The sequence below is a fragment of the Oncorhynchus nerka genome, linkage group LG2 (genome assembly GCF_034236695.1).
Source record: "Oncorhynchus nerka isolate Pitt River linkage group LG2, Oner_Uvic_2.0, whole genome shotgun sequence".
Taxonomy (NCBI): Eukaryota; Metazoa; Chordata; class Actinopteri; order Salmoniformes; family Salmonidae; genus Oncorhynchus; species Oncorhynchus nerka.
In genome coordinates this window covers 12,309,830-12,334,147 of record NC_088397.1, presented here as the reverse complement: position 1 = coordinate 12,334,147, position 24,318 = coordinate 12,309,830, and the positions used below count along the sequence as shown (strand labels likewise).

Below are 24,318 nucleotides of genomic sequence, written 5' to 3'. Positions count from 1 at the left end.
GTGACAATGCAAAGAGATGTCGGTCTCTCTGACCCCTCCCACCGCGTTCAAATGCCGTAATTACATCAGTAGTGGCGCATTCATTTGTATGCAACCAACGGTTGCAGGGTCTCGCTCCCACACACGCACGCATGCGCACCAACGCACACACATACAGATACACACACACAGGTGGGGATCTACATATAAGAGGATGGATGGGCTTCTGTGAGTAGCTGCATTGCCTTGCTCTGCTTACAGGGATGGGTGCGGCACTGGTTGAGGAGTGAGTGAGAGAAATGTGGAGGGCAGAGAGGAGATGGGGGTGGGGAAGAGAGAGGATATCGGGAGAAAGAGCGAGGGAAAGAGAGGAACTGGATTTATCAAGGAAGCATCTGCTCCCGTCTTCCCCCATGGGATCCCAGCCACACCATGTCTGGTGCCCGTGCCAGAACTGGCACTGTAGGATTTGGGGGAATGTGGGGGTTGGAGCAGATTGACTCTCCCTCTCCTTAAACAGAAAACATGTGTACTCATGCCAGCTGGCCACAGGCATATCCCCTGACAGCAGCATACTAGCACAACTGAAACACCAGCTTTATCATGTAAAAAACAACACAAGACATCCAACTCAACCTAAATCAAGCTATATATACGTTAGGTGCGCATCCCAAATGAAACCTTATGGGGCTCTGGTCAAAAGTAGTGCACTACATATAGAGAATAGGGTGCAATTTGGGATGCTTACCCAGTACATGTATGGGTTTCAGTTTGGGACTGGGTCAATGGGAGCCAGAAATGACACCTGCCTTTGTGTTGAGCCAAAGCAGTTTGCAACTCAAGTGTTCAGAGAGGCAGCTGGATTTAATACTACACCTGGGTAAATAAGTTTAGCCAAGCACAACCGTTGTAGATTTCAGATAGAAATACATGATGTAGAACAGAGTGATATGTAGAATAAGGAAGCTCTTCAGCTCTATTCAATACATTTCTCAACATTTGACTACTGAATGTGGCCCCTGCCCAATGGTATTTCATGAATGTGGATTTATCTTTTGTTCTACATCCTAACACAGCACCTGGGACAAGAGCTTTTAATAGATGTGCCCACAGCAATCCACTAAACTTTAATACTGAAGGGGAACAGGATGATTATCAAAACCATACAGATAGGAATTGATAAACAATAAAAGGAATGGAATCATAGCTAATGAAAATACTCCTAGTAGACAGACATCACTATTGAGATGGAATAAAACACAGGTTTAATTGGTTCACAAGACGTACTGCCATCTTGTGGTTAAAATAATACATAGCATTGTGCAGAAGACTTAACCTTAGTAGTTGAGGCTGCCGTTCTCATCCTCCTGAGCTGTCACCAGGGCATCAATCTCAGGCTCACACATCTTCTCACGTACAACAGACACACACCCAAAAACCGGGCTTATAATGCATTAGGACCGTATCATGATGCATTATTCCTGTATGTCTTCGTCCACTGCAATAGAACACCCCACATCTTCATGAAACTGACAGAACACAATAGATCCAAATTAAAATTGGAAGAGGGATCACCAAAATTGTATAACTTTAATAAACAAGTAATATTATTACATTACAAAATGTTAAAAAAGGTGGCATTTAAAATGTTCAACAATACTGCAATGTTCTAATTCACAGCTTGTGGAGGTGTTAAGGCAGCCCCCTGCACCTCTCTGATTCAGAGGGTTAAATGCAGAAGACACATTTCAGTTGAATGCATTCAATTGAAACAACTGACTAGGTATCTCATTTTCCCTTTAATGCTGACCATTAATAGTTATCAGGAGAAGAATGCAAGGGCACTTCCGGTTTGGAGCTAGGAACAAATGATGGATAAAATACTGTTCATTCAAACTAAAACATTCTAACGTACAGGACCATTTAGTTTTCCACCCCCATGAACACAGCAGGACAGACGGACACAAACACAAAGGTGGTATTACAAAAATATACAACTTAACTCTGTGCATTGATTTGATCATTGTTTCAAACTTTTTAGATTTCAAGTGTGAAAGGATGGACGGATTTAATAACATATTGTTGACTTTGTAGAAGCCAAAAGGAAAGGGATAAACAACCCTACATCTAGATTGTTAAAAACACATTCCCAGCAATATTAGAAAATAAATTACAAAACCTGAATATCTATTATTTCACTCCATGCTTATTCAAAGAGGAGTGAATCCTAAGTTCCACTTAAGTAAAATGTTTCTCTCAGTCATGCATTGATCTCTATGGGAGAATAAGTACAAATTTGACTTAAGTGGAAGTTCAGATTTGTCCCAGAAATACCACTGGCCTACCTTCAGTGAACATGACAATCACTTCAAAAGGGACAGACAACCAGCTCAGTAGCTAACCCAGTCAAAACTGCTGTTGGTGTTAAGAGACTTATTGTTAACCACTTCCCAGCTCTCCTCCATGACGATGTCACTGGGACGTCTCCCTCACTTCTGGCTGACGATACTGCGGGCGATCAGCTCCTTCATGATCTCATTGGTGCCTCCATAGATGGGCTGGACACGGGAATCCACAAACGCCCTGATGGGGAGAGAGAGGATTTTCATGTGCACTGACAGCATAGAACTAAATAGAATAACATGTTATATTTCCACGAGACACACATCACCGTCACTCACTTGGCGATGGGGTAGTCCCACATGTAGCCCCAGCCTCCGTGGAGCTGCAGACACCGGGTGGCCACAGAGTTCTGGAGGTCAGACGCCCTGATAAACAACAACAACAAGAGTCAAGTCAGACGATATAGGGGGTGTCCCAATGCTCTACCCTTCTCCCTGAAGTGTGCACTTCAACACTTCATCATATGTTTAAAAGCATTGTCTGGAAAGACCACCAGCATTACTCTTATACCAATCCACTCCCTTTAAATCCAATCCAAGGGTGGATGTGCAAGTGCACTTTACACGTCCAACATACTGACAGTTCTGGACTGGAGTAGCATAAATCTGGTGAAAGAAGGTTTAGTATTTGGTTGTGTTCTCACCAGTACTTGGCCATAGAGGCTGTTTGAGAGTCCAGGCGTTTCTCTGTGTGAAGCTGGAGACAGGTGTCTAAAAAGGAGCGGCCCACACAGATCTCAGTCTTCAGCTCTGCCAGCTTGTGCTGCACAGTCTGCACCATGAGACAGGGGGATGGACTTAGTGGATCACTTCAATATACTACAACACAACTATTCATCCATCTGATCAAACAGAAATGTGTTCTATGGAGATAGTTTGAGGTTAGGTGCCTCGCTCAAGGGCAAAACAGTAGGAGAGACGGGGTCTGACACCAACAGCCCTCTAGTTGCTAGTTCAGTCCCCACTTTGACTCAGCTTCTCTAACCTAGGTTACCTACCACCCCAATAGCACTAGTGTTCACTACACCTAAAACATACCTGTTACTACAGCAGAAATACAAGTCAAAGATAATGCTATCCAACCTGAAGGTGAGCGATGGTCTTGCCGAATGCCTTCCTCTGAGTCACATAGTTCCTGGTCTCCTCAAACATGAACTCACTGCTGGCGATGGCCATGTCTGCAATCAGCAGGCGTTCCTGGAAGAACAAGAGGTGAAGAGCATTAATAATGACGTGGTCTGTAGCTACTAGATATAGTCATACCTTTGTGACAATCGAGTACATAGGAATAGGTTAGGGGTCAATTCCCTTCAACTCAGTCATTGCTCTTTAAATAAATAAATACAATCGGTATTGCAATTTCAGTTTACTTCCTGAATTGAAATGTACCTGACCCCAACCCTGGTATATCATGCAAGTGTAATTGCTCTCTGAAAGGTGTACCTGCGGCAGCTCGTTCATCAGGTAGTAGAAGCCCTTGTTGGCCTGTCCCAGCAGGGCAGAAGCAGGGAGACGCACGTCCTCAAAGAACAGCTCAGCCGTGTCCTGGGGACAGAGAGACAACGGTTAATATATATCGAAGGGAATGGCTGTTCTATAAAATGGTCTGACATGACAGTTGACCAGTTCTGGTCATCTGAACCCACTTCTCGTCATCTGAACCCACTTCTGGTCATCTGAACCCACTTCTGGTCATCTGAACCCACTTCTGGTCATCTGAACCCACTTCTCAAGGGACGTCAATATCAAACCGACTGTTTGAAGCAATGAGTTTTTTTTTCATTTGACCAGACCTGGATTCAATAGTGTTTGTTTTCTTTCAAATACTTTAGCTGCCTTCGATTGAGCTTTAACTACACAATGACACCAAAGGAATAGTCAAAAACAAAAAGCAACCTATCTCTCTGGTTCTACATACAGGCTCAATCAAACTGAAAGGATGTGAAAAGGAAATCAAAAGTATTTGAACCCAGCCAGGTGGTCAAAATGGCCCCTTAACGAGAGGGGGTTAAAACATTAGCAATTGAGATTTCTGACTGTACCTGTGCCATCAGGCCAATCTTTTCCAGCTTCTTGCCCGCCTGGAAGCCCGGCATTCCTTTCTCCACCAGGAAGAGGCTGATCCCGTGGGCCGCTGTTTTCGCCTCGCGGTTCGTTACGGTCACCACGATCACCATGTCGGCCATACAGCCGTTGGTGATGAACACCTGTGAGTCAAGGGACAATGGTCAATGACATGGGTCATGTTCAGTTGGGAGAAAACATTTTGAAACGGAGGTACTACCCAAATTTGTCAAGCAAGAAAACAGATTTTTGTTCTCCTTTGCAAAACGTTTTGCTACGGTGTGCCCTACTGAACACAACCCTAGTCTGGTTAAACCACATCCACCCTGAACGCACCTTGTTGCCGTTGAGGATCCAGTCATCGCCGTCCTTCTTAGCGTACGTCCTGACACCTTGAGGTCACTGGGTTGAACGGAGAGAAGAGAGGGTCTTTAGGATGAACTGCTATTGGCTAGACAGAGGTAGAAGTTACAGAACACGTAATGAAAACAAGCAGAATGACCCCAAATTGACCTTACCATCGTGAAATTCTCATGCTGAAAGTATAGCCTATTAAACAAACAAATTTCACACCATCGTGCTGACCCAAACCGTACTGTGCCTGCTTGGATATCTTCTTTTCACATCATGCTTTCCAGTAGGGTAACCAGACCAGAGCAGTACAGCTCAGCTTGGCCCAGTAGTGTTAAACGTCCTCACCTGCCAGCTCCCGGCTCCGTCATGGCGATAGCCCCGATGCAGGTACCAGCAGCCATCTGGGGTATGAAGCGATCAATCTGTTCCTTGGAGCCATAGTTACTGATGTAGGGCATGCAGATCTCAGAGTGGAGGGCAAAGCCTGGGCCAGAGCAGTTAGAGTACATCCTAGAGGACAAAGAGAGACAGGGTGAGGAGAGGGGTGTAACGTCCTGATATCCCCTTCTGACGTTCCCTGCAGTACAACACAAAGCCTGTTGACAGAATAGCATTTTGATGTTATCAGTAGGCATATAAATTAAGTCAGTTGTTTGACATATAATCACAACTGTTACATTCTGCTATACACCTATGGTCATAGCAATAGGGCTTGGGGAAATACTAGCCAATCAACCCACACCTGGGCCTGTATTCATATAGCGTCTCAGAGTATGAGTGCTGAGATAGGATCAGTTTAGATCATAATAAATATGATTATATGGACAGTGGAGAGCTGATCCCTGGTCAGGACAAGATACTCACTGCTCCTCCCACATCACAGCTGCAGACAGCAGATCACCTCCGATCCCACCGTGCTCCTCTGGAGTGAGGATGCCCAACAGACCCTGCTCCCCAGCCTTCTGCCACAGCTCCCTGCTCACCATACCTGCCTTCTCCCATCTGGAGGGGGAGGGAAGACAGAGACCATACCTTAAGTCAGCTTCAGTCAGTTTCCTGGGGAAGGGTACCACAAAATGTCTGCAGCATTCAAGGTCCCCAAGAACAGGACCCTGGTGGGGAACACTAGGCCTATGCAGAGATGGTTACAGACAGTCAATACATACTCCTTGTGGTAGGGCACCACCTCCTCTGTCCAGAAACGTCGGACACTCTCCCTGAACATGTCATGATCCTCGTTGAAGATTCTGCGGGTGCCGATGTCCATCAGAGTCTTGGCGCTGGACGTCTCCAGCCTATTGGACGGTGGAGCTTTCCCTTCCTGGGGCTGGCTGTGCTGCATTCTGGGAAATGGAGGCACAGGCACTTATAAATAAACTACATGTTGGTCTAATGGGCATAACAAGGCGGTTGTAAGGCCTAACGTGTCCTACAAAGTCCACCTTTAATCTTTAGGTGTGGTATACTGAACCACTTGTGTGTTTGCTAAGAAAGTTATAAACTGACTTCTGAGATCAGTGTAGTTAGTAGTGGAATTTGAGTCATGGAATTTGACTAGCCCCCCATGGCGGGCTGAGTAACCTAGAAGGACATTACTAATGCCATTAGGTTAAAGCAACCAAACCAAGGAGCAAACAAAACAACCAGTCAATCAATCAGGAGAGTCAGGGTCATGAATAGGAAGTATACAGTGATGTATCTACAGATTAAAAACCACATTATCTGGTGTAAAAACCTGTAGCTAGCAGTGTTGGATAGCTGAGTAACAAACTCAAACCCACTAGTTACCTCATACGTGAAGGAACACGTTAGGTGGGCTTTAAAGGCCATTTCTGGGAAAGTGTGCCAAAGGTGACTGTGTCCCAGTTTAGCATTAGCGGGTCAACAGACAACGTTGAACACTATAAGAAGCTATATTTTGTTGCTGACTACATATGACAAGGCTGTCTTAACTAAAATATTTATGTTTAAAATAAATAACTTATTTCCTGCTCAATGACAGTAAATTAACGTGAATGATAAGCATATCTACAGACATCGTTTCTCCGGTAAAATTAGCATGCAAATCTACGACACGCACCTGGCATTTGCAGAAGAAAGTACCTGTCCACCTCGACATACATTTTTAACACCAGAATAACACGCTTTGACAGCTTTTGACAACATTTTCCTCCGTAACGTTACCGCTTTTACGCAACTGACACAATAACATTGAATGCGTATCTTCTCTAGTATTTCAAGCGTAGGCTACGGTCTCATTTGTTGAAGTTACTGCCATCTACTGGGCGGAGGTAAGGCCTGCTGAATGAACATATTACATCAGATTTGACACATTCCAAACATAATGGATGATATACAGTGCATTCGGAAAGTATTCAGACCCCTTCACGTGTTCCACATTTTGTTACGTTACAGCCTTAATGATGAAATTATATTTTTCCCTCATCAATCTACAACAGAAAAAACCCCATAATGACAAAGCTAAAACAGGGTTTTTAGAAATGATCATGTATTCAACATTTAAACGAAATGCCTTATATGTATAAGTATTCAGACCCTTTGCTATGAGACTCAAAATTGAGCTCAGGTGCATCCTGTTTCCATTGATCATCCTTGAGATGTTTGTATAACTTGATTGGAGTCCATCGGTGGTAAATTCAATTGGTTGGACATGATTTGGAAAGGCACACACCTGTCTATATAAGGTCCCACAGTTGGAATTGTTCTTAGAGCGCTGACACAGGATTGTGTCGAGGCACAAATCTGCGGAAGGGTACAAAAAAATGTCTGCAGCATTCACGGTCCCCAAGAACACCGTGGCCTCCATCATTCTTAAATGGAAGAAGTTTGGAACCACCAAGACTCTTCCTAGACCTGGCCGCACGGGCCAAACTGAGCAATCGGGGGCCTTGGTCAGGGAAGGGAGGTGACCAAAAACCCAATAGTCACTCTGACAGAGCTCCAGAGTTCCTTTGTGGTGATGGGAGAACCTTCCAGAAGGACAACCATCTCTTGAACATTCCACCAATCAGGCCTTTAAAGAAACACATTCACTTTTGTTGTGTCGGTTGGGTAAAAGTGTTACACGGGAAAATGTTCTCAAAAGCTGTTAAAACGTGTTTAACTAGTGTGAAAAATATATGTCGAAGTTGACAGATACTCTCTACTGCAAGTGCCAGATCCGTTCGTTTTGAGCAGTACTCAATGAGCAGTACATAAATTGTTTATTGTTTCTATGGAGAATAGTGTTGAATTCATCAAAATGATGCATAAACATATTTTTGTTTTACAATGTTGTCATGTAACTTAATCAGCAAGCAAAATGTAGCTAGTTAGTTATATTGTTCAACATTGTCTGTTGACCCGCTAATGCGAAACTGGGACACAGTCACCTTGGGATACAACCAGAAATACCTAGTTACACTTAGTTAGTTAGCTAGCTTGCTAGACTGTTTGAGTCCATAATAACTCAGCTATACAACACTGCATACATACTCCCTATTCATGAAACGGACTATCCTGATTGATTGAATGGATGTTTTATTTCATTCTTGGCCTGGTTTAACCTAACTGACGTTATCTAGGTTACTGTGTCCTTGGCAATAGCGGGTGACTGCGGGTGCACCCGTTTAGACTATAACCACCCCATTAAAAGGTGGAAACATCTTACCAATCACACCATTAAAAGGTGGAAACATCTTACCAATCACACCATTAAAAGGTGGAAACATCTTACCAATCACACCATTAAAAGGTGGAAACATCTTACCAATCACACCATTAAAAGGTGGAAACATCTTACCAATCACACCATTAAAAGGTGGAATCATCTTACCAATCACACCATTCATATGGTGAATGTGGATTTTTCGACCTTTTAATGGGGTGATTAGTGGCTAATCGGGTGCTTCTATATCGGAAGCTCTTTCTTCTTCTACTTATCTTTTGGCTTCATGCTGCCTGGTAATCAATACTGTTATGGTTATGTCGGCGACCTAATGCACATTTTCCCCGATCAGTTCCGAAGTTTAACCGAAATAGTCAAACTGGATTGATAAAGTAAGGTTAGACGAACGTGTGTTTAACAAACCTAATTTACAGTTTATAACAATAGCTGATCCCTATCTGAATTTTAACATAGTCACAGTGTAATGATTTCATAGATTCTCAAAATAATTTTGTTTGATCAGCATAGTTGCACATTTATTTACCACAATCCTGGAAATCATAGGCTGTCATTGTTAATAAGAATTCATTCTTAAAATTAACTGACTTGCCTATTTAAATAAAGGTTCAATAAAAAATATTAAAAAATATCAGCAAACAATGAAATACCTTAGTACCATCACGCAAACTGCAGGTCCAAGATCAGTTATACAGTTTTAAAAAAGGGTGTGTATTTGTATGCAGATCTCAGTTATTAGAGCTTGCCACATTGTTAGCTTGTTCCTGATACCAGCCATGAAGGTACAGTCTGGGATTTGTGAACCAATAAAGGTACAATTTGGCATTCGGGAACCCATACAATCTGGGATCTTGGAATCTGTTCAGTGGTAATTATCATTCTTTATATTTCATTTATACATTTTCTTGCATTTTTGCTTTGGTACTTTATTTTGCATCCTCTCTATTAGATTACTCGGGTCAGCTCAACATTTATATTACCCACTACATCGTTTTTTTAATTTCAGGAAAAATGACCAAGACAAAAACAACTCAGTGCCCCCACTGTCCTGCCCTCAACACACTGGCATGGAAAACATGCCAGACATGTTTTGGGATCTAAAAAACATGGATACCCTTCAGGCTGGGCAATACGGTCAAACACCGTAGTTCTACGCTAAAGCGAGCCTGGCTTGTGGTAAGTGTTTCACCATTTCACACTTTTGAACTGAGCCGAGCTGGCCTGGTTATACGTGTTTCCACTAGGGGACCTCATGGATCATGGGAGACCTCATGGACTAGGGGGAACCTCCTGGACTAGGGGGGACCTCATGGACTAGGGGAGGGACCTCGTGGACTAGGGGGGACCTCATGGACTAGGGGAGGGACCTCGTGGACTAGGGGGCGGGACCTCATGGACTAGGGGGAACCTCCTGGACTAGGGGGACCTCATGGACTAGGGGAGGGACCTCGTGGACTAGGGGGGGACCTCATGGACTAGGGGGAACCTCCTGGACTAGGGGGGCCTCATGGACTAGGGGGGAACCTCCTGGACTAGGGGGGGACCTCATGGACTAGGGAGGGACCTCGTGGACTAGGGGGGGACCTCATGGACTAGGGGAGGGACCTCGTGGACTAGGGGAGGGACCTCATGGACTAGGGGAGGGACCTCGTGGACTAGGGGGGGGACCTCATGGACTAGGGGAGGGACCTCATGGACTAGGGGGGAACCTCATGGACTAGGGGGGGACCTCATGGACTAGGGGGGACCTCATGGACTAGGGGGAATCTCATGGACTAGGGGGGACCTCATGGTTACATAGGGTCCCTGATCTCTGACTTGACTCAATTCGAGACCACATTTGTAACGAGTACAAACGTGTCAGAGATGAGACATTCAAAATGTGTCCCGAGACGTGTTTCTATACTGCATCACTAGTATGCCTGCTGCATGCACAAAAATGTACATTCAAGAACATAATTTGGACTTTTTTTGACGTCTCTGCAGTTTATAAGATGGGTTGATATATGTTCTTATATAAATATTTCTCATGTGACGTTAGTAGAATATGCTGTGATTAGACGGAGGACACAGTATCTAATACAGATACAGTAGGACACCAGGAATATGAAATGGTGTTGGTTGTTTGCAGTAACTTCTTTGTCGTTATAATATCCCAAACGGACTTGGCTGTTTCACCAATTGAAGTATTCTGTCTTTACATTTGCATTCTGGTCATTTAGCAGACACTTAACCTGTAATGTCTCCTGTAAGTCACTCTGGTTAAGTAACATGCTCAAGGGCACATCGACATATTTTTCATCTAGTCAGTTTGGGGATTCAAATTAGTTACTGGCCCAATGTTCTGAACTGTGAGGCTACCTGACTCCTTGTAATGAGCACATGTTATTGTCAAAGACCATTTGCCACGCTATGATACCAACAATACCAAGTACGGTGTGGCCACAGGAAAGGAAGACCCAGTTACCTCTGCTGCAGAGAATAAATTAGATTTACCAGCCTCAGAAATTGCAGCCCAAATAAATGCTTCACAGAGTTCAAGTAACAGACACATCTCAACATCAACTGTTCAGAGGAGACTGTGAATCAGACCTTCATGGTTGATTTACTGCAAATAAACCACTACTAAAGGACACCAATAAGAAGAAGAGACTTTCTTGGGCCAAGAAACATGGGCAATGGACATTAGACCGGTGGAAATGTGTTCTTTTGTCTGATGAGTCCAAATCTGATATTGTTGGTTCCAACCGCTGTGTGTTTGTGAGACACGGAGTAGGTGAACAGATGACCTCTGCATGTGTGGTTCCCATCATGAAGCATGGAGGAGGTGGTGTGATTGTGTGGGGGTGCTTTGCTGGTGACACTGTCTGTGATTTATTTAGAATTCAAGGCACACTTAACCAGCATGGCTACCACAGCATTCTGCAGCAATACGCCATCCCATCTGGTTTATGCTTAGTGGGACAATCATTTGTTTTTCAACAGGACAATGACCCAACACACCTCCCGGCTGTGTAAGGGCTATTTGACCAAGAAGGAGAGTGATGGAGTGCTGCATGAGATGACCTGTCCTCCACAATCACCCAACCTCAACCCAATTGAGATGGTTTGGGATGAGTTGGACCGCAGAGTGAAGGAAAAGCAGCCAACAAGTGCCTAGCATATGTGGGAACTCCTTCAAGACTATTGGAAAAGTATTCCAAGGAAATCTGGTTGAAAGAATGCCAAGAGTGTGCAAAGTTGTCATCAAGGCAAAGGGTGGCTACTTTGAAGAATCTCAAATATATTTTAATTTAACACTTTGTTTGGTTACTACATGATTCCATATGTGTTAGAGAGTAATAGGATACGGCGCGTGTCAAATTTGATTGATTGCTGACCTTATGACCTGATGACATGTACAGAATATGTGCCCCCGCCCCACCCCGCCCCCCTGTTCGTGTGGTCATGTGTTAGAGGGTGTTTGAACTTTTGTGTGTGTGTGAGAAACAAGGAATGTGTGTGGTTGCGTGTGTGTGTTAGAAACAAGGTCCCTTGGGCATTGTGTCCATTTCAGGCTTTAAACAACAATTAAACAGCCATCTAAATAATGTTTCTCAGCCTAGTTTCCTATTGAGTTCTCTTTATATGTACAGGCACAGAGCTTCCAGATGGCTCCAGCCTAAGGATTTTCAGTGCATGTACACACGGGGAGATTAGAACCCCAAAGAAAAGATCCTAAAGGTACTTTCAGATTCAGGTTTATCATGACAGCCGCTTTATGAAAGGCCTTTACTTATGGCTAAACAGCTTCTACACAGCTTATTAATTAATGCTGTGGGATGAAATTATGTGTTTCTAGGAGGGCTTAAACAAATATACAGTGAAACAAACATGGCCACTTTACACACATTTTTATTGACTTTTAAAAAGAACACAGTAACATGACAGAATTTGTGCAAAGGCAACGAAATCTGCTAGGGGATATTACATGTACAACAGTAGTATTCTGTAACAAGCAATACGTGTTAAACATAAGGGACATGCAATCATGACAGGCTCTTTATGAAAGGCCTTTAACTATGGCTAAACAGTTTTCCACACATCTTATTCATTAATGATGTGGGCATAGCTCCCTTCAGTAACCACGAGCACAACCGTTCAATGATTTTAACGGGCGGCTTTATTCAGTAGTTTCAGTGAGAATTATCACCTTCAGTGAGAACTATAAAGTAAATTAAAAATACAGTTAAGCACACTCTTACAACATTATCTTAGGAGTGACTTATTAGCTTGGTATAACTCTGAAGTGCTTACATACATAACAGTTTAACCGGCGTTATAACGGGTTCAGATTAAACACATGAATAAAGGAAAAAATACCTCATTGGCTGCTTATTACAGAAGGGAGGAAATCAAACTTCACACTTATTATTCCTGGCATCGAACTCTGACGAACTCTAAGGTCATCTCAAGGATCCCACTTAGCATATGAGCCGTGACATTTATCCACGTATGGGTATTGAAGTGTCATCAAGTAATATATCAAGAGTGGCTATATCATAAAGCACTTTTGTACTGCAGAAAATGTATGTTAGCCCACTCTGAAAACATTATGTTTTCTCTTGGTACATACTTGCTGTTGAATGAAATTACCAATTCAAAAAGCTAGTTCACAATCTTTGGATTACCCGGAGTATGAAGTATGAGCCACCTTAGTCATAGACTGTTCTCTCTGCTACCACACGGTAAGCGGTACCGGAGCGCCAAGTCTAGGTCCAAAAGGCTCCTTAACGGTTTCTACCCCTAAACCATAAGACTCCTAAACAGTTAGTCAAATTACTACCCATACTATTTGCATTGACCCTTCCCCTTTTTATGCTGCTGCTACTCGCTGTTTATTATCTATGCATAGTCACTTTACCCCTACCTACATGTACATATTACCTCAATAACCGGTACCCCCTGAATATAGCCTCATTAGTTTGTTTATTGTGTTTAGAATTTATTTATTTTTTTACTTTTATTTAGTAAATATTTTCTTAACTCTTTTTCTTGAAACTGCATTGCTGGTTAAGGACTTGTAAGTAGGCATTTTATGGTAAGGTCTACAACTGTTGTATTCAGCGCATGTGACGAATTCGATTTGATTTCCGTGAAAATCGACTCTAAAATCCAATTTAACACAAAACATACTGCCTTTTGAATAAAACAAATTAAAATGTTTTATTAAATCTCACTGGATTATTGTTGAAGCCTAAATAAGTGCATTTGGAAGTATTCAAACCCCTTCCCCTTTTCCACATTTTGTTACTTTATTCTAAAATGTATTAAATCGTTTTTTCCCCCTCCTCAATCTACACATAAGTTTGCTCCAGACGTGATGCTTGTCATTCAGGCCAAAGAGTTCAATCTTGGTTTCATAAAACCAGAGAATCTTGTTTCTCATGGTCTGAGAGTCTTTAGGTGCCTTTTGGCATAGTCCAAGTGGGCTGTCATGTACCTTTTACTGAGGAGTGGCTTCCGTCTGGCCACGCTACAGCCTCATCTGTTGAATGTGCTGCCATCTACTGGGCGGAGGTAAGGCCTGCTGAATGAGCCTACGACATATTTTCTCTGCCTACACATTACATACGTAACGGATGATATATCCTAGGGTAGTATGGGATTTGGGCTTCAATAATCCAATAAGATTAACAAAACTTTTTAATTTGTTATTTTATTTAAAACCCAATATGTTTTGGGTTACATTGAAGAGTCTAAATTTCAGGGTATTTTTAAAATATTTAACCTTTATTTAACTAGGCAAGTCAGTTAAGAACTAATTCTTATCCCCCATCAGTGTGGGATTTGCTATTCTCTAATCCAGTGAGATTGTGAACTAACCTTTTGAATTGGTCAATTCATTCAACAGCAAGTATGTACCAAAAGAGAATCTGTTTTACAGTGGGCTAACATATTGTCTGCAGTACAAAAAGGCTTTATGATATAGCCACTCGATACGTTGTTTGATGATACTTTAATACCCATGTATGGATAAATGGCACGGCTGTATGGGACTAGTCAAACATGGTAGATGCTAAGTGAGATCCTTGGCTTTCTGAAGATGTGTCAAACAGTCGATGGAAGAAAAGTTATTTGTAATGTCTTCAACCTTCCTATTTTGATCCCATTAAAGGCCCATTGCAGTCAAAAACGTGACTTTCCTGTATTATATATTTCCACACTGAGGTTGGTATAATACTGTGAAATTGTGAAAATTATGATAATGCCCTTTTAGAGTAAGATCTGTTTAGATAAGAATGCCTTAAGTTTCAGCCTGTTTTGGTGGGATGGAGTTTAGTTAATAAACCAGTAATAGAGTTCCAAAACTCTCTGCCAATAAATGCTAGTTTTCAGCCCCCACCACCCCGGTCCCCTCATTGAAAACAATAATAAAAACAGTTGCATTGGGCCTTTAACTTACCATTGCAACATGTAACTGTAGATTCAGCAAATAGTGTTCTTTCAGTCAACAGGTGACAGTAGTTCACTTGTTCAATATAACTACATGTTTATGAAAAAATATGCTATGATATATGATAGTTGTATTTCAGTGAAGGTGTATTTATACACATCTTAATATTCCTGTCTTATCTTTTCATGGAGGACACCTGTAAAATAGTACATCGTCACAAGCTCAAAAAGAAGACCAAGAATCAAGCCAGGTGGGGGATGTACTTTTGGAAAAGTTTATTCTGAAACGGCAGAGTGAAAATAAATATAACTGATGGGGGAGGGGCTTGGCGGCCGATCCACAATCTTTTCCAGCCAGCATTGCCGGCAAGATGATGATGACATGAGGTGGGCGGGGCAGAGGGTACAATCCCCTACTTGATGAGTGGTCACCGTCCCACCCCAAGTGGAGAAACATGCCCCAGGTGGAGGCGAGGCGAGTCATCTGACAGCGGAGAGGTCACTTCCGTAGAGAGGAGTAGTGATGAGTTGAAAAGTTGACGGAGGAAAATAAAACAAACACAGAATGGCTTTTGGACATCCCATTATAGTCCTTTTCTTTCCTAGGTTGGTCTTTAGAAAAACAGTCCTGACACCATGGGGTCTGGGAGATAGATAAGCTTTGGTTGCCGCAGCACTATCTTACACAGACAGGACGTGCTTGACGAATGCTGTGGGGAGAACAGAGAGAACACATAAGGACAGGAGCAAGAGACCTAAATAAAAAAATCATATAAAACATACACATTTATAAAATCATTTGATAAACATCAATTTGATCACTTTAAATAAGAGTATAATATTTGAATGATAGTGTTACTAAAACAGTCTGTGACGTGATCTGTGCAGGATCCAGGATATTGGCTCTTTAGAGGTTGAACAAGACTTGCCCTCATAGTTGATGCTGCCGTTCTCGTCCTCCTGACCTATAAGGAGGGAATCAATCTCGGCCTCGGACATCTTCTCACCTAAGAGGGACCAACAACGAGCCAGTCAGGAAAACACACGCATCCTGAATGCAAAATCAACCCCAACACACCCTACACCCTAAGCACTTGTGTAGATCTGAGACGGTTAGACAGGTGTAAGCAATGTGGCAGTAGTGTCCCTCTGGTGTAGGGTGGCCAGGGGATGTCACCCAGCCAACCCCTAACCCACTGCCCAGTCAGCGCTGTACTGTAACGTGTCTAAACGTATTGACTCAGCTCACCCAGTGTGCCCAGCACGATGCGCAGCTCAGCCCCAGACACGGTGCCGTTGCCCTCCTTGTCGAAGACGCGGAGACCCTCAACGTAGTCATCAAGTGTACCCTTCACTATTTTATCCACCTTTTCCATCATGGGCATGAAATCGGCGAAGGCCAGCCTCTTGTTGGCCATATCTGACACGACGAAGGAGAAGAGATGGACATTAGTCACACACGGTAGGGTGGTCCATCTACAGCCTTCCACAGCTTGTTTTCATACGATCACAACGTGCACACCAGGTCAATGACAAACAGTAGTGTCTCGCTAGTGACGGTCGTTACCTCATTATTATTTTATATAATCAGTCTTTCAACCAGACAACAAAATTAACATTCATATTGTTACCAGATGTGGGTTCAAAGAGTATTTGTTTATTTCAAATATGTGGAGTGTTTGATCAAGACCACCTGGAGGGCGGTGGGGTGGGATTTACACTTTTGGGACTATTCCATCCCCGGGGCCACATTCAGTAGAGAAAACGTATGTGGGACTTTGCAATGTCATGACTAGAACAGACATCATGACTTATTCTACAGGAGTAGAGAGGCCTGTTTGGTCTTCATACTACATTTATACCTGAACGTATCTACAGGAGTAGAGAGGCCTGTTTGGTCTTCATACTACATTTATACCTGAACGTATCTACAGGAGTAGAGAGGCCTGTTTGGTCTTCATACTACATTTATACCTGAACGTATCTACAGGAGTAGAGAGGCCTGTTTGGTCTTCATACTACATTTATACCTGAACGTATCTACAGGAGTAGAGAGGCCTGTTTGGTCTTCATACTACATTTATACCTGAACGTATCTACAGGAGTAGAGAGGCCTGTTTGGTCTTCATACTACATTTATATCTGAACGTATCTACAGGAGTAGAGAGGCCTGTTTGGTCTTCATACTACATTTATATCTGAACGTATCTACAGGAGTAGAGAGGCCTGTTTGGTCTTCATACTACATTTATACCTGAACGTATCTACAGGAGTAGAGAGGCCTGTTTGGTCTTCATACTACATTTATATCTGAACGTATCTACAGGAGTAGAGAGGCCTGTTTGGTCTTCATACTACATTTATACCTGAACGTATCTACAGGAGTAGAGAGGCCTGTTTGGTCTTCATACGACATTTATATCTGAACGTATCTACAGGAGTAGAGAGGCCTGTTTGGTCTTCATACTACATTTATACCTGAACGTATCTACAGGAGTAGAGAGGCCTGTTTGGTCTTCATACGACATTTATATCTGAACGTATCTACAGGAGTAGAGAGGCCTGTTTGGTCTTCATACGACATTTATATCTGAACGTATCTACAGGAGTAGAGAGGCCTGTTTGGTCTTCATACGACATTTATATCTGAACGTATCTACAGGAGTAGAGAGGCCTGTTTGGTCTTCATACGACATTTATACCTGAACGTATCTACAGGAGTAGAGAGGCCTGTTTGGTCTTCATACGACATTTATATCTGAACGTATCTACAGGAGTAGAGAGGCCTGTTTGGTCTTCATACGACATTTATATCTGAACGTATCTACAGGAGTAGAGAGGCCTGTTTGGTCTTCATACGACATTTATACCTGAACGTATCTACAGGAGTAGAGAGGCCTGTTTGGTCTTCATACGACATTTATACCTGAACGTATCATGACGTTCTCACAACGTTCTCTCAACCTATCCCTATAGGAGTAGTGGTGGTCTCACCATCGGGGGATGGTTTTCCCAGGATCACTGCAACCTCCTTGTTCTGGGGGTTCTGTCCCAGGGCGCGCATGACATCAGCCACCTGGTTGTATCCAATCATGCTGTCACCGACTCTGTCGAAGAGCCCGAAGGCCTCTTTGAAGTCTGGAGGCGGAGGGAAGAGCAGAAGAGTTACGATGAGTTGGATGAAGACAAGCAGAAAGTGGGCACAAACATACAGGAAGTAACCTGACAACTCTTCACACTCAAAATGTTTCAATAAATCAAAGTTGTAATATTTTAGTTATTGAAAGGGACGAAAAGGAGCTTCGTCGTTATTTTGTTTTGTGAACCAATGGCAAAACAGACCAGATATTTGTTCAATACTTCTAGTAAAACTACACGCAATCAATGACACCGTTCTCGTAAAAGTTCATTCTAAATGCAGCACTGGAGAATGGTGAGAAACGACATGTCTCATGTTGCTGTGCTGCAGATTCCAAGATGGCGACCGCTCGATTCCTCCCTCATTGTCCCCTGAATAATTATAAACTGTAGAGGTGCAGAAAGGTAGCATGGCAGGCGGGTCTCTATTTCTATGGACTCCACTGTGAATCCCAATTGAAAGTGATCCAACAGATTACTGGCCTTATGTGATTTCTGAACTGCAGCAGCTGCCCCCCTCCCTCCCTCCCCCTACAAGGCCTGCTGGCGTTTGGCATTTAGAACCAGCGACTGACAAGCGATACGCCCTAAGAAAGTAACCCATGCCATATACGGGCACGGGCGTGTCCGCCTGCTCGGTTTAAACATAAGAATGCTGACTCTGGAGTAATCAACACACACTAGTATAGGGCCCGCCTGCATTCCTGCAGCACCCAGCCTAGCTTCTCCTGCAGCACCCAGCCTAGCTTCTCCTCCAGCCAATGGGGCCCGCCTGCATTCCTGCAGCACCCAGCCTAGCTTCTCCTGCAGCACCCAGCCTAGCTTCTCCTCCAGCCAATGGGGCCCGCCTGCATTCCTGCAGCACCCAGCCTAGCTTCTCCTGCAGCACCCAGCCTAGCTTCTCCTCCAGCCAATGGGGCCCGCCTGCATTCCTGCAGCACCTAGCCTAGCATCTCCTCCAGCACCCAGCCTAGCTGCTCCTCCAGCCAAATGGGCTCGCCTGTATTCCTGCAGCACCCAGCCTAGCTTCTTCTGCAGCACCCAGCCTAGCTTCTTCTGCAGCACCCAGCCTAACTTCTTCTGCAGCACCCAGCCTAACTTCTCCTCCAGCCAATGGGGCCTCCTGCATTCCTGTAGCACCCAGCCTAGCTTCTACTCCAGCACCCAGCCTAGCTGCTCCTCCAGGCAAATGGGCTCGCCTGTATTCCTGCAGCACCCAGCCTAGCTTCTACTCCAGCACCCAGCCTAGCTGCTCCTCCAGGCAAATGGGCTCGCCTGTATTCCTGCAGCACCCAGCCTAGCTTCTCCTGCAGCACCCAGCCTAGCTTCTCCTCCAGCCAATGGGGCCCACCTGCATTCCTGCAGCACCCAGCCTAGCTGCTCCTCCAGCCAAATGGGCTCGCCTGTATTCCTGCAGCACCCAGCCAAGCTGCTCCTCCAGCCAATAGGAATTTCTCTAGTCTAGAGTATGCAGAAGCAGTGGATTCTTTAGGAAACACTTTATAATAACTTTTATTACATTATAAATGGTTATAAATGTTTACAAATAATGAAAAAACATTTGTTTATTAATGCTTATTTATGAAAGTTGATCAAGTGTTACCAATTTATTCTAATAGTGACTTGTCTGATAAAATAACACCTATACAATAATTGTATTGTATAAGATGACATACAGGAATTGTATATGGTCTTATGAACAGTGTGTTAATGATGTGTCCAGTATAGGAGAGTGTACATTCCACTGGACTGCCACTGACTGACGTGATACTTAACTAGGTGCTAAAATGAATAAAGGGCCTCAACAGTTCATTTCCAGCTCACCCTTTTCTGACCAGTTACCTACCACTAGTTAGTTCTACACACACACACCAACAACCACTAGTTAGTTCTACACACACACACACACACACACACACACACACACACACACCAACTGCCGCTAGTTCTACACACCAGCTGCCGCTAGTTCTACACACCAGCTGCCGCTAGTTCTACACACCAACTGCCGCTAGTTCTACACACCAACTGCCGCTAGTTCTACACACCAGCTGCCGCTAGTTCTACACACCAGCTGCCGCTAGTTCTACACACCAGCTGCCGCTAGTTCTACACACCAACTGCCGCTAGTTCTACACACCAACTGCCGCTAGTTCTACACACCAGCTGCCACTAGTTCTACACACCAACTGCAACTAGTTCTACACACCAACTGCTACTAGTTCTACACACCAACTGCAACTAGTTCTACACACCAACTGCCACTAGTTCTACACACCAGCTGCCACTAGTTCTACACACCAACTGCCATTAGTTCTACACACCAGCTGCCACTAGTTCTACACACCAGCTGCCACTAGTTCTACACACCAACTGCTACTAGTTCTACACACCAACTGCTACTAGTTCTACACACCAACTGCCACTAGTTCTACACACTAACTGCTACTAGTTCTACACACCAACTGCCACTAGTTCTACACACTAACTGCTACTAGTTCTACACACCAACTGCTACTAGTTCTACACACCAACTGCTACTAGTTCTACACACTAACTGCTACTAGTTCTACACACCAACTGCTACTAGTTCTACACACCAACTGCTACTAGTTCTACACACCAACTGCTACTAGTTCTACACACCAACTGCCACTAGTTCTACACACCAACTGCCACTAGTTCTACACACCAACTGCCACTAGTTCTACACACTAACTGCTACTAGTTCTACACACCAACTAGCTCTACACAAAACAACAGCCACTCTAAAGGAGTCTTTTAAAAGATCATGTCCTTCAGTGAGGAACAAAGGGTGGAGGGGGGGTCAGGCTCCTGCTGTACGGAGATGCGGCTGGCCACGCGAGCCCTAAGGACCACTGTGCTCTGTCATTCAAGACAAGACAGTGCTGCTCAGAATAGAAGCAGGGACACTAATCTCCTCTGGACAGCTGAACAAGCCCCTGCACTGCAAGGCCATGGGCTCCAAAACTAGTGGACAAAACTTAGGTCATTTCCAGTGACTTATCACACTTTGTTAGGCCCTCACAGAGGGGACCTCATGGTGCAGAAGCCATGCAGATCATACAACTCTACGTTGAGAGGATAACTAAAGCTAGTCCACAGGGGAATGTATTCTGGGGGCAACTTGACTGAGTGTAATTTTGCCTATTGAACTTGGTGAGTGCTACTTTGTAAAACACAGGGGACATGATTTATCACTGAGGTATCTGTAAAGACATAGTCCTCACCTAGTCCTCACCTAGTCCTATACAGAGTCCTCACCTAGTCCTACACAGAGTCCTCACCTAGTCCTACACAGAGTCCTCACCTAGTCCTACACATAGTCCTCACCTAGTCCTCACCTAGTCCTACACATAGTCCTCACCTAGTCCTACACATAGTCCTCACCTAGTCCTACACATAGTCCTCACCTAGTCCTACACATAGTCATCACCTAGTCCTCACCTAGTCCTACACATAGTCCTCACCTAGTCCTCACCTAGTCCTACACATAGTCCTCACCTAGTCCTCACATAGTCCTCACCTAGTCCTCACCTAGTCCTCACCTAGTCCTCACATAGTCCTACACATAGTCCTCACCTAGTCCTACACATAGTCCTCACCTAGTCCTACACATAGTCCTCACCTAGTCCTCACCTAGTCCTACACATAGTCCTCACCTAGTCCTACACAGAGTCCTCACCTAGTCCTCACCTAGTCCTCACCTAGTCCTACACATAGTCCTCACCTAGTCCTACACATAGTCTTCACCTAGTCCTACACATAGTCCTCACCTAGTCCTCACCTAGTCCTACACATAGTCCTCACCTAGTCCTCACCTAGTCCTCACCTAGTACTACACATAGTCCTCACATAGTCCTCACCTAGTCCTCACCTAGTCCTCACCTAGTCCTCAGTCCTCACCTAGTCCTCACCTAGTCCTACACATAGTCCTCACCTAGTCCTACACAGAGTCCTCACCTATAGTCCTCACCTAGTCCTCACCTAGTCCTACACATAGTCCTACACATAGTCCTCACCTAGTCCTCACCTAGTCCTACCCAGAGTCCTCACCTAGTCCTCACCTAGTCCTCACCTAGTCCTACACATAGTCCTCACCTAGTCCTACACAGAGTCCTCACCTAGACCTCACCTAGTCCTCACCTAGTCCTACACATAGTCCTCACCTAGTCCTCACCTAGTCCTACACAGAGTCCTCACCTAGTCCTACACATAGTCCTCACCTAGTCCTACACAGAGTCCTCACCTAGTCCTCACCTAGTCCTCACCTAGTCCTACACAGAGTCCTCACCTAGTCCTACACAGAGTCCTCACCTAGTCCTCACCTAGTCCTACACAGAGTCCTCACCTAGTCCTACACAGAGTCCTCACCTAGTCCTACACAGAGTCCTCACCTAGTCCTCACCTAGTCCTCACCTAGTCCTCACCTAGTCCTACACAGAGTCCTCACCTAGTCCTACACAGTCCTCACCTAGTCCTACATAGTCCTCACCTAGTCCTACACAGAGTCCTCACCTAGTCCTACACACAGTCCTCACCTAGTCCTACACAGAGTCCTCACCTAGTCCTACACAGTCCTCACCTAGTCCTACACAGTCCTCACCTAGTCCTACACATAGTCCTCACCTAGTCCTACAGAGTCCTCACCTAGTCCTACACAGAGTCCTCACCTAGTCCTACACAGAGTCCTCACCTAGTCCTACACACAGTCCTCACCTAGTCCTACACACAGTCCTCACCTAGTCCTACACACAGTCCTCACCTAGTCCTACACAGAGTCCTCACCTAGTCCTACACAGTCCTCACCTAGTCCTACACAGTCCTCACCTAGTACTACACAGTCCTCACCTAGTCCTACACAGAGTCCTCACCTAGTCCTACAGAGTCCTCACCTAGTCCTACACAGAGTCCTCACCTAGTCCTACACAGAGTCCTCACCTAGTCCTACACACAGTCCTCACCTAGTCCTACACACAGTCCTCACCTAGTCCTACACACAGTCCTCACCTAGTCCTACACAGAGTCCTCACCTAGTCCTACACAGTCCTCACCTAGTCCTACACAGTCCTCACCTAGTACTACACAGTCCTCACCTAGTCCTACACAGAGTCCTCACCTAGTCCTACACAGAGTCCTCACCTAGTCCTACACACAGTCCTCACCTAGTCCTACACACAGTCCTCACCTAGTCCTACACAGAGTCCTCACCTAGTCCTACACAGAGTCCTCACCTAGTCCTACACACAGTCCTCACCTAGTCCTACACACAGTCCTCACCTAGTCCTACACACAGTCCTCACCTAGTCCTACACAGTCCTCACCTAGTCCTACACAGAGTCCTCACCTAGTCCTACACAGAGTCCTCACATAGTCCTACACAGTCCTCACCTAGTCCTACACAGTCCTCACCTAGAGAGTAGATAGACTGAACAAAGAGACGGCCCTGAGAAACTCAACACACTTCACTTACCCTCGAGCTGGTCGGCCGAAAAAGCGGAGGCGCCGGATGCCTCAGCGGGAGCGGGAGCGGGAGCAGCATCAGCCTATTAAAGATGCACACAGCACAAGACAAGGATGAGTCCCTAGGACCTGATCTGGGACCTGTTATAACCAATCCATCACCACCATGCACCACGGGCGTCCTGCCATTCTCAAAGTACCAACACATCGCCGGCACCATGGTGATACAGAGACTAATCTCAAAGTGATGCAGGTGCTCAACAGAATAACATACAAGTACAGGTGTATAGGAGGTCTACATTCAGTAGTAATTACAGTAGTTAGTGTGACGATGGCTAGATTAAATGCTTTCAATGGTACAAGTACGTAGAGATGTACAGATTAGCATTAGGGAGATATTCCAAGGTTTCTCTGTGGAGCCCAATGAGAAGCTCTAATCTAATACGTCCACCTTGGTTTCTTCCCCCCAAAATGGAGTATGACAGTGGCTTATTTTGTTAAAGAAAGGAACCACCCAAGTCTTGATATCCAATCTCTATACCAAATCACACAGATGGTAGTTCTGTAGCAACGTCAGGCTTTTAGATAATCCAATAGCCCCAAAGCCACACAAATGTATAGGCACAAAAAAAAAGCATTCAGGCAGTGGTAAATCCAAAAGTACACACCATTATGGAGATGAAGGAGTTGACACGGGGCAGAAAGAAATACTAAAGAAGCCGGAGTCCCGAGAGAGAGAGTGGTCCTGAACCATGCTCAATGTCCCTCTCTTATTTA

General features: G+C 44.5%; 2 protein-coding genes across 2 annotated transcripts; both read right to left on the bottom strand.

Moving 5' to 3' along the window:
- Positions 1–1,550: 1,550 nt before the first annotated feature.
- On the bottom strand, positions 1,551–7,039 carry acadl (acyl-CoA dehydrogenase long chain). Its single transcript, XM_065023239.1, is given in 12 exon segments — positions 1,551–2,562; positions 2,661–2,747; positions 3,026–3,153; positions 3,465–3,578; positions 3,825–3,926; positions 4,424–4,588; positions 4,782–4,843; positions 4,846–4,847; positions 5,145–5,309; positions 5,664–5,801; positions 5,966–6,142; positions 6,880–7,039. Coding segments are annotated over 12 exon segments (1,320 nt in total). The 5' UTR covers positions 6,966–7,039; the 3' UTR covers positions 1,551–2,468.
- An 8,132-nt stretch (positions 7,040–15,171) lies between these two features.
- mylz3 (myosin, light polypeptide 3, skeletal muscle) lies at positions 15,172–24,318 on the bottom strand. The gene is made up of 6 exons (XM_065023238.1): positions 24,210–24,318; positions 23,552–23,624; positions 17,914–18,057; positions 16,169–16,339; positions 15,849–15,926; positions 15,172–15,629 (listed from the first exon to the last, which is right to left on the bottom strand). The coding sequence occupies exons 1-6, from the start codon at positions 24,210–24,212 to the stop codon at positions 15,601–15,603; spliced, it is 498 nt and encodes a 165-aa protein (XP_064879310.1). The 5' UTR covers positions 24,213–24,318; the 3' UTR covers positions 15,172–15,600.